Below are 11,688 nucleotides of genomic sequence, written 5' to 3'. Positions count from 1 at the left end.
CTGGAGCTACTTGTTGAAGATGAAGACATCCTACAAACAAACAACCCAAAAAAATTTGCTTTTCTTCAAATATTTAATCTAAAAACTCTGTGGCACATCTAAAACTGCGTCTGTCTGGTCCGTGGTGTGCGTCTATAGGTGCATCTAAAACTATGTCTGCTCTCTGTATTTATACTTATTTTTTATGGTGATTTTATTCAGTGCTCGGTAATCTATGCATAAACGCATAGTACCATCCTTTTGCTTTACCGGTAAAAGTGGTGCAAACCAAGGTGAGCTACTTGTTTGGATTTGGCCCTTCCTAAGATATTCCATTAACTGTCTTTTGACCTCACGTTCCTCCGTTTGACTAAGCCTATACGAGGGTTTACAAATAGGGGTAGATCCAGGAATTAAATCTATTTTACGATCTATTTCTCTCTCAGGAGGTAAACCATCAAGTAAATCAGACGCAAAAACATCTTTAAATTCAAACATTAAATCATTGAAAGAAGATTTATACTTTTTAACATTATCAAAAAGAACACTACTTCTTTCCGATGCAGAAGACATAGAATCACCAATAAAAGTAAGTTCACAAAAATATACCTCGCATTCTTCTTGATGTAGTAGTCGTTCCAATTCCATCGAACAAATAAGAGGAGAGATAGGCACATCATGTTCTCCTTAAATATGGAAGACTCTACCCTCTTTTTCAAACATAATGGAGTTATTAAGATAACTCCTCTATAAGCTATGCCCAAGACTATACAACTATTCTCGACCAAGGACTACATCTATTCGTCTCGAGATGCATGATTTACAAATCCAAGGCATCCTGATAGCCTTGAATATCCACCTCTACACCATATATCATGGTGTCCAAAACTTTTTTATCATTGCCCTTTGCCAAAGAGACCACATATTTATGGGCACTAGGACTCTCAGGCAATTTTGATTTCTTAACTAATGAGTAGTTCAAGAAATTATGTGTTGCACTATCATCAACCATCACTCTTACTCTTTGTCGCTTAATTTTTCCATGCATCCTCATTAGATCATGAGGACCAAAGGTGGGCTGCCACATTGCCGATGATAGACAACACATGTGGGTGCTATCCTCATGATAGACCTCTACCTTAGTGTACTTTTTAGTACCATTAAGCGGCAACACTTGCACCACATGCACTTGTTTTTATGGAGGTCTATATGGGGCTTTAGCTCCTGCTGGTTTATTTTTAGGGCAATTCCAAACAGCATGGTCTTTGCCCAAACATTTGAAGCAAAGATTTTCTTGCCTGGCCCTTTCATAATCCTCTTTCTTCAAGAGAGGATAATTTTGTGTTTGAGGTTTCTTAGGTGGTGCCTAAGGAACATCCTTCTTAAAGTGCCCCTTCCTTTTCAAATTGGGAAATTTATTAAACTTTGGAACAAAAACTATTTGCTCTAAAGTTCCAACTCTGAATTTCCCCATCGTATCATCGTATATTTGGGCATACTTAATGGCTTCTTCGAAGGTTTTAGGAGAATTTCTTTTCACCTCAGCCTTATAAGTGTCTTTGAGACGTCTCATGAAACCCCTTATCTTTTGGAATTCATCGATTCCCCTCAACTTAAGGACTGCCTCCCTATAGTTCACTATGTATTGGACTAGAGTGTTTTTACCCATAGTGCAATTGTCCCAGGCCTCCCACGCTCTTTCTAATTTATTTTTCGATAAAAACTCTTTTAGGAAGGCTTGTTCAAAGTCAGTCCAATACCTAGGAATTCTATCGCTCTCCTTGAGGCTCATCCACCATTTTATAGGCTTTATTTCCAAGGGAAAGACTTGCTTCCATGACTTGATTTTTAGAAGGAGTATTCGCGAGTCGATACTTTTGCAAGAGTGTATTAATCGCATCTTTATTATGCTCCTTTTCTTCCCCATTGAAAATTGGCGTTTAAGTCCTTAAGGATGTTTGAGGTTTCTCTAAGCCGAGAGGTGGACCTCTCAACTTGATTAGGAGGAATTGGTGATTTTTCAGTAATAGATACTGATTGAAAATCAGCAATCTTAGTTATAGCTTCAGCTAGGGTTTTTAGTGTTTCACTGATAACTCCTAGGTGTGTTTCTATATTTTTTGTTCGAGTTTCAAGTTTAGTGAATTCCATATACGGAATTCCATAATCACCGTAGTCTATATCCGCCATTTCCACGTTATCCTCTTGATTTTCCATTTGCACCTCCTCATGTGTTTCCTCTCCAACTATTGCTTTTCCCTTTCTAGCCCTTTCCTTGGCCTCCCTAATCACACCATCCCTTTCTGGAGTTGTCAAATATCAACCTCTATTGCGTGCTTAATAGTGATGTGATGAAAAGATGGGTGACAAGATACGAGGATGCAAATGCAAGAAGACAAGAAGAAAGGGCCCTCTTTCATACACACCATGGATCTCGTGTGCCATACCCTCAGTATCTAAGAGCATTTCCAAAGGATATTCATGTGGATTGGCTACTTGACGAAATGGAGAAAGCAGAGAAAGACGAGGGGATGCATATCACAATGGAAGAATGGGAGTATGCTAGGGGATGCATGAGCAAGGTCAGTATATAGAATGTTATGCATAAGTTAAGAGCTTTCAATAATTTAGATTGTTTATTTAATTGATTTTTTCTTAGTGTAGTGCACTATGTTCAATGCTATATGGTGTGAGGGCAAGCATTTTCGAATACAACGGATTGATGATAAGAGAAACACACAAGATTGCGGCGTCATTGCTAGCTTTGAGGGAGCCAATGGAGCCATGGATGATTATTGTGGCATAATTCAAGATATTATTAAGCTCGACTTTCGACACTTCTTTGTGTATGTTTTGGATGTAAAGTGGCTTAAGGACGTGGTGGAAAGAGGCCCTAATGCAACAATCAAACGCCATGCAAGTGGCTTTGTAGCTATTGACTCCAAAAAGTTTTGGCAAAGTAGGAAGGACACACTAGTACTACCGCAACAATGTGAACAGGCACTGTGCACACATATAAAAATACTCGCTTTTAAATATTTGATACCTTCGATGCAAGGAAAATAACATGATTGTATTTGTGTTTGAATTAGGTTGTCTATCAACCAAGGGTGGATAATAATGGATGGTGGCATGTCATACCTATTATGCCACCTTCCAAAGTGATGTATAGTACATTTACTAATATGGAGCATATGGAGGATGATCATGGCCATGGAGGCGATGATGACCGTGATACGAGACTAGAGGAGGATGATCATGAGATAGGAGACACAGATATTGAGGCCATTACCCGTGAGGACAAGCCTACCATTGGTGAAGCTAATTTCGATGAGCACATGCATAGCACAAGTAGTAGTGGGTTGAATGTATTTGTAGATCTAAACATTTGTTTGGATTTTGAAGTAGATAGTTTGGTAAGGGTTGATCTCATTGAGGATGAGATTGAACAGTATCCCATCATTGATATTGGCAAAACTATTTTACAATTGTCTCATTGTCCTCACCTCACTTAATTCTTGTATATGTGGGCTTGCAAAAAAGCATTGATGTTTTTGTTAAAATTATGTGCTTTGGTAATCATGGGCAATGTTTGGAAAGCAGTGATGTACACCAAAATCTCACTTTCTATATTCTCTATTTTGCGTCTAAATACGCGTCTAATTCTCAGTGTAGATGCGCTAATAGACACGCTAATACACACGCAAATAGATGCTCTAACAGACGTAGTATTAGACGGGCCTGTATCTTCTTAGTGTAGATGCGCTAATAGAAGTGTCAATACACACACAAATAGACGACCTGTTAGACGTGCTATTAGACGCACCCGTAATTTCTCTATTCAAGCAATGCCTATAGACGTGCTCGCTATTTTGCGCGTCTATCAAGTGCATCTATAGTTGCTTTGTGTTGTTGTGTGTGAAATATGGAAAGCAATTAAAAATAGAGATCCAAGTAATCAAGAGGCTTTCACTGAGGAGTTGCATGGAAATGGCGACACACCACAAGTTGGTGAGATAAAGGACTCAAGTGGAAAAAATATACTATTGAAGATAGCTACCTGCTCTACGAGGGTAGAGTATGTGTCCCAGATGATAATGACATTAGGCACCAAATCCTTTTTGAATGTTAAAATAGTCCGAGTACTGGACACCCGGGAATTTGAAAGACATATGTGCTTCTGAAAAGACAATTCCTTTGGCTTGGAATATGTAAGGACATCCAAGACTATGTATTGAAGTGCCAAAAATGCCAGGTTAATAAGACTAAATGCCTTAAGGTAGGAGGTCCCCTACACCCATTGGAAATTCCATCTGGCAAATGGAAAAGCATTTCCATGGATTTCATTGTGGGGTTACCTAGGACACAGAGGGGGGGCACAACTCTATGTGGGTAATTGTGGATCGGTTGACCAAGATGGCTTATTTTATTCCTGTCAATGAAGATGTTAAAACTCGTTAATTAGCTAGGCTATCTGTGGAGCATATCTATAGACTATATGGGCTACCAGCTGGTATTGTTAGTGACCGGGATAGAAAATTTAATGGCCATTTTTGGAGGGCTATGTTCAAGAGGTTAGAAACTTCATTGAATATGAGCACCGTGGACCATCCATAGAGTGATGGTCAAACTGAAAGGGTCAATCAGATCATTGAGGATATGCTTTGAGCATATGTAAGTAAACGGCAAACTAATTCGGAACAGTATTTGCCCATATTAGAATTTGCATATAACAGTGCCAAACATTCAGCTACAGGTTTTAGTCCATTCATGATGATGTATGGATTTCAACCAAGAGCCCCAATGACAGTGGGACTTGAAAAAGAGAAGGTTCAAGCGGCCAAAGACTTTCTTAAAGAATGAATCAAATGCTTAAGTTAGCTAAAGATAGCATAAGAAGAGCTCAAGATAGAGCATGAAGTTATGCAAACCCCCACTGTTGAAAGTTGGAGTTTGAAGTAAATGAGAAAGTCTACCTTAAGGTACCTGAATCTTCAGAATCTCTAAAGACAGGTAAATGTCCGAAGTTGTCTCCTAGGTATTGTGGACCATTCACAATACTTAAGAGGATTGGAGAGCTTTCTTACAAATTAGCCTTACCTGAGGGATGTAGAGTACATCCAGGTTTTCATGTTAGTAGGCTAAAAAGAAAATTAGGAGATGATGATAATCTCATTGGAAATGAAGTCCTAGTTGAACTCATTGAACCCGCATCTTTACCACATGAACCAGAAAGAATTTTAGATAGACAAGAAAAAAGAACGCGACATACTATATGGCAAGAATGTCTGGTTAAGTGGAAAGTTAGATCTGAAGAGAGTTCAACATGGGAAAGGGTAAGCAGTCTCCAGAGGAGGTTTCCCAATTTTGTTTTTGAGGACGTAAACTAGTCTTAAGGGGAAGGGAATGTTACATCAGCCATAATCCCGGCATTGTCTGGTGTGGTTACAGTGAAGCGGGAAACCAAAATGCTCGACAGTGCTTGCATCAATAGGGAGTGCAATATTAAGGCTTAAAGGACAGTAAGGTTCTAAGGTCCATTATGGACATGTGGCACTCAATTGGGCTCCAAGTGGCAAGCATTGGGTTCAGGGGAGATTATAGAGGGAGGCTCCACGAAAAGAAAAGGAATTTAGGGGTAAGAGTTCATGCAGGTAGGCTGTAGGGAGGACTCTGGAATCGTGGCTGGGTGGAGAGTCCAAGAGAGCCTTTTATGGTCATGTTACAAAAAGGCCATGTTGTCTTAGAAGGGATGATAACTCATAGGAAAATATATGTTCTGCAAATAAAAATTTGGTTGTTACTTGAATGAAAAGTTGCTAGCTTTTGATTGAACGAGTTTTCAAGGATGGAAGGAAATGGGTCCTTCCTTTGATGGCTAATGCAAATTTGATAATATTAACAAGTGCCAAGGCTTATATGACAAATTAAAAATAGCTATATATCAAAATATGAAATTTTACATTCCACATATGCATATTCCAAAGGCCATGTCGACTCTAGATTCAAAGGAAAAAATTTCTCCCTGAATTTGGTTGTCATTGGATGGAAGCCAACCGGCTGATATTCATGGGAAAGCTGTATTCAAGGCCACCCTCCCAGAAGGTTCGCGCAAGCAAATAGTATGTAGCGGACGTGGGGTGGAATTCGTCCCAAAAAACGTATTCAGAAGCATTGTTGCATACTGTAAGGTCAGGAAGGCAAGGGAAAGCTCCTCCATAGCTCCCCATCCCGCAACACGCACTGTCTCCAAACTTAAAACCTGCGCCATAAAGATCAAATTTACTATTTCCTTCATAAGCTTTGCCTTTTGGGGTACTCCATAGCGTAATCACCCATCCAACGAGAGTGCATACCATAAGCTGCTGGATCGTACGTTATCTCATTTAGCAGATCGTAAACATTGTTATACACGAAAAGTGCTCCTGGAAGTGACATTTGCAGCCTAAGCAACATCACGAGAAGTGCCCTGTTGTAATCTTGTGCCATCATGTTAAGTGACGTTATTGGAGTGCCGTTCATGCTTCGAAACTTTTCCAACTGGGAAGGGATGCAGCCCATTGGTGAAAGTGACGCCACCACGATTTTGCGCGCACCCAAGTTGTAGAGTTTCTGCACATGAGATAGACGTTGCGGATCATCATGTTACGATCCAGTTTGAGAAACCGAAGTAGTAGTGTATGTGCTCTATATACCTGGTGCCAAAGGTATCTTCAGAAGCTGATGGCTCAGAAGAAGGCCATCCCAAACTTCTAATATGATCAACGTAAGCATTTTGGCGGCGGGGGGGGTGAGGGGGGGGGCGGCGGCGGGAGAGAGAGAGAGAGAGCGCACCTGGACCACAGCAGAGAACGAGCTCAGCAGTAGATCTTGGAAGGCTGCCTCGGAATATCGAGTTGCATAGTAAGAGTCTGCCAATAGGTAGTTCTTCAAGTAATCGTTGGTTCCTACTGAGATATAGTATATAGAGCGTGCAATGAGATCGTTAGTCTTTGAGGACCCAAACGTAGAAACAAGGTGACGTTTTACATGCGTGAAGTAAGCAAGTTGTTGATCCATTGAGATATGCTCTCCCTGGACATCACGTATACACGAGTTAGACGACGAAGCCACTGCGTGCTAACACTTGCGAGCAAAACTGTTTGACTTACGAAAACATTGCCCGTAGTGTTAAGGATTCCACATCCAGCAGACGCGAAATTGACTCCTCGGTTAAAGACAGCGGTGGTGTCGGCGAGGAAGGGAGGTGCCAGCGGCAGCTGTAGGAACGAAGCTGGGCACAGCAGCGGGAGAAAAAATGGTTACATTGTCGCCGATAGTGCATCTATCACAGCGCAGAATGCAAGGAAAGTCATGGCAAGATCTCCCCGGCTGCAAGAAATCGAAAATCTATTTTATATCACAGCAGAATTGCAAGGAGATGGACGATAAGTGGTATCCGCAAAGGATTGATTCGACACACCTAGGTAGTCGATGCTGAGCCTGCCGTTGCTGAACCTTCCGGTGGCCTGATGGGTGTCAAAATCTCTGCCGAAAGGGTAGAAATCTGCGCGAGCGATGGTCAAGAGTTCGTTGTTGTTGCCACTGTCGACTGTGGAGTCACCGAAGACGAAGATGGCAGGCACATTTGGATAAGATTCGCCATCGCTATGGTTGGTCGAGACATGAGTGGCATTAGGCGTTGTAGCATTCGGAGTAGCGATGGCAGCAGGAGTGTTGTCCGTTTTCAAACATGTGCAGCTCTGAAAGCCGAGCAGAAGGCTCAAGACGATCACGGTCACCGTCATCAGCCGCGGCATCCATGCTCTTCTCTCCTGCGCTGCGGACATCTTGCACTGTTTCCTTGCCATGCACCTGATCTGGTTAATCAAGAACAAAGAGAATATAATTTAGATCTGAGCTTTTCGAGCAGCCGTATTGCAGCATGGAGGGCAAAGCTGCAGGAACAGAAGAAACCCAGAGCTCATGAAAGCAGCATACGCGCTGGAGAAATAAATTGCTGATTATCGTTGAGAGGAAAGACTTGTGAATCTGAAGGGGAGGCGTGAGGTGTGCATGAATACAAAGAACGCCTCCACATGAAGTGGCGCGCCACCCTCAACGTTCATCATAATAATATTATGTTTGGACTTCACCAACATCTCATGCAGAATAACGCTGGGTTCCTGCACCCATGTTTGAAATTGTAAAACCTCGACTTTGTCAATATCATTCATTGCACCTCCGTTTCTCGAGGGTCAGACCTGGGTGCGCATCCAAGCTCCTAACTTTGTTTCAGTGTTCAAGCCCGTCCCTCCTATTGAGCCAACCTCGAGTGGACACGGTGGTGTAAACGCATCCTAATATTAATATGTTTGTTTGGAGAGCACCCGCCTGCACTTTTGGATGCAAAAGAGAAAGCACATGATTTTCAAAAGAGCATTGGGCTATTAAAAGGAATCTTTTGTAGGATGATCTCCATAAATGGCAATTTGAAACACAAAACTTTGTGAATTATTTCAAAATTACATGTCTAAACTCACAAAAGAGTTTCAATCCTCCACAATATAGCACTCCCTCTAAAGAGGCAATGCTAATAAACTCTTTTCTCCCCACCTCACCATAAAACCATTTTTCTCACCAAATAGTTTCAAGTTTTTCTTGAGAATTTGCAGATTTTAAAGCTAAAATATAACTAAATTGCCTAAAATTTGTCAGATTTTTCACAATTGCACTACTGTAGAATCCACCCATAACGATTACGCAAGTGACACAAATACGTATATTTAAAAAAAATATATAGAGTCGTTACCAGAGTCATACTGGAATATCAGTAACAACTCAATTTGAGTCGTTTTAAGACCCTATCCCTAAAAAAAATTTGAGTGAATATCATTAAATGATTGTAGCATTTGAGTCACTTAATGAGTCTATTTTTTCAAAAGCTAGGGTCTTAAAATGACTCAAATTGAGTCTTTTAATGACTCAAACATGCCTATAAAAAAAAAGTTGTTAGGGATGGCCCTTGTAGACATAAACAAGCTGCTTTAGCCCGTCGTGCCATTTGCAAGTCCCTAGCTCTAGTATCACAGTTCCAAATCTATATTTTCTATTAATTTGTCTCCATTTTCTACTTTATCTTAGTATATCTCCATTTTCTATCTCTAATCCTTTTCTGGGCCTTTTCTCTGCTGTTAGCTATTAGAGTCTATTTTTCAAGCGTGTCATTCCAAGCACAGTAAGTTTCACATATCTTAGCTCTATTTTTCTTTAATTGTAAAATCGTAAATGATTTGCATACTATTTTATAAACGCATACTACTTGTACTCACTCTATTTTATGAAAGGAGTGAGTACATGTTCCCGATGGTTTTATTTTTTTCCCCACATTGTTAGATGGAATTAAATGCTTATGAACTATAAATTATGAACCATGGAAAATATGGTAATAATTGCTCCACTTAATATGACTCAACTAGACTATTTTATTTCATAACTTATATTTGATTTTATTCAAATACCATAAATTTGAATGCTAGGTTTAGACGTAAATATATAATGAAAGTAAGTAAACATATTAATGATCCAAATATAAAAAAGTACATACAATATCAATTATGCCTATAGTCATGTGTCTCTAGCTAGTACTCAAAATGGGATCTTGATCCCGCTCTCTCATCTACTAGTGATTCCAGCCCTCTAATCCCTCATCTCCCATATTCCAGCCCTACTCCCATCCTACACCTGTACCATGACCATCTCCACTATGATCACTATCTGATCCATCATGTCCATCGTCACCTTCGTCCTTGTCACCTCTTTCATCATCTTCTTGCCTCTCTTGTGTAGCTCTTTGTTCCTCCTCTTCAAATTCCTCTCCCTCTATCTCTTGCATCTAATATATCACATATTATATCAATTTATTTTTTATGAGCCTATAAGCTTCATGAGATCCTACACAAATAAACATTTAAAAAAAAACACACATGCAGAAAGCCTATGAGTTTTCAAAGGAAACATAATGTGTAAGGAATATAGATAGACTTAACATACCACTCACGTACCACTAGTAAAGGCATCACACCCATTGCAACAAGTAGCCTCTTACAAAGAGCAAGGTATCCAAGTACCTGGTGACCTCTCCCATCTCCTCCTTTGTAGAATCCCACCCATAATCCTTTTCTTGCATTAAATTGAAGATTATTATTTTCTTGAACAAATATGAAAACTATTGAGTTAAACATATTTTTTAAAATAGACTATACTCACAGATTAAGGAAGGTTCACTTTCCTCCTTTGCCCAAGTGTTGCACTATCCCCTTTTCCATTCTTTCTTGATGCGTTCTTCTGATGTGTCCACGTTTGCATTTTTGTGTGATATAAAGGTAAATCAAGTGTTTAAAAGAATGGCATTGGACCTGTGTGTTAATATAATGAACTTCAAGATGCATATGTGATATATGATTTATAATATCGATGGATTAGCAACTACCTTTTTTTTTTGTTATTTATTTATTAAAAAAACTCCATGAGGCCTTTTCTATACTCAAACGTCTCATGGGTTTTCCACACGTGCTTTTCATCTGCATTCGATCATAGAAACTTGAAAATTGTTAGTAGCATTAATGCAAGAGAAGAGTGTTTTATAGATAAGACATTCACATGAATGAAAATAGCCAGGAAAATGCTAAAAGCCTTGGTAGATGTTAGACAAGAGTGTTGACAAAATACATGAATATATTACTTGATGTGTGGCATGTAAATAGTTTAGTACTCAAAACTGGCCCCCCATGGAGACCCCCCCGTTAGATGATATTTGGGCTTTATTTTACCCCCTCCGAGGATGGTTGAGTAAAAATGCAGGTACTATGTTGTCAATAAACTAGATTTTTCTTGTGTTTCAAAATGGTTTAATGCAAACCTAGGATCTCAAGAAAGTTGCAGTTGTACTTCATATTCATTAAAATGTTTTTCCTAGCTTGTGTAATGGTTGGTACTAAAACTATTATTCTCAAATAAATTCTCATTTGCATTATATACATATCAAAGTGTTTTTTTTTGCTTGCAAAATACAATTCATAAAACTAGCATACTCAAATAGATTCTCATTTGAATATTATATTCATTAAAGTATTTCTCATAGGTTTTGTAATGGTTGAAAAATATAAGGTACTAATGGTTTGAAAAAATCTTATGGCATGTTTGTTTTCCATATAGGATATGGATTCAAAAATGAGTCATCAGGTACACCATCACCACCACCACCACCTATACATGGGCTCTCTAGCACACATATCCCCCAGTAGTTAGGTCATCATCTTCAATAGAGGAGGATTCTCCACCGTGAGATACTTAGCGCAAATTTGAGGAGAAGAGCACGTGTTGCTGTGTAGATTGCAAAGGCCTCCTCCATTATAAATTATAGATATGTGGCAATCATGAGATGTTTAGAGGCAGATGGCCAGGTGCACCAAGAGGTAGCTGTGTTGCACCAATATCCATGGTATATATATAATTAATACATACTTTTTTAAGTTAAAATTTTCTTTGCCCCATAATTTTCTAGCTTAAGAATGTATATATATGAATGATATTTTAGGAAATAGAGATGAGACCAACTTAGATCACACTTGAAGAGACAACATTTATCACATGATGATGATGAGATGTATAGCAGATTTAGTGGATGTGTCACTCATTGTAGACATGTGATGGCACACTTGCAATGAG

At 39.4% G+C, this 11,688-nt stretch overlaps 1 protein-coding gene across 1 annotated transcript; it reads right to left on the bottom strand.

The window, feature by feature from the left end:
* Positions 1–6,017: 6,017 nt before the first annotated feature.
* Positions 6,018–7,852, bottom strand: LOC147905887 (GDSL esterase/lipase 7-like). The gene is made up of 5 exons (XM_087379632.1): positions 7,442–7,852; positions 7,131–7,252; positions 6,814–7,053; positions 6,336–6,591; positions 6,018–6,241 (listed from the first exon to the last, which is right to left on the bottom strand). Exons 1-5 carry the CDS (start codon positions 7,827–7,829, stop codon positions 6,018–6,020), a joined length of 1,230 nt encoding a protein of 409 aa, XP_087235758.1. The 5' UTR covers positions 7,830–7,852.
* Between the last annotated feature and the right edge of the window lie 3,836 nt (positions 7,853–11,688).

This window comes from Dipteris shenzhenensis, chromosome 1, assembly GCF_047967505.1.
Source record: "Dipteris shenzhenensis isolate YYH24624 ecotype China chromosome 1, Dip_SZ_1.0, whole genome shotgun sequence".
Taxonomy (NCBI): Eukaryota; Viridiplantae; Streptophyta; class Polypodiopsida; order Gleicheniales; family Dipteridaceae; genus Dipteris; species Dipteris shenzhenensis.
The sequence above is the reverse complement of the archived record's forward strand: the minus strand, read 5'-3'. Positions and strand labels throughout refer to the sequence as shown.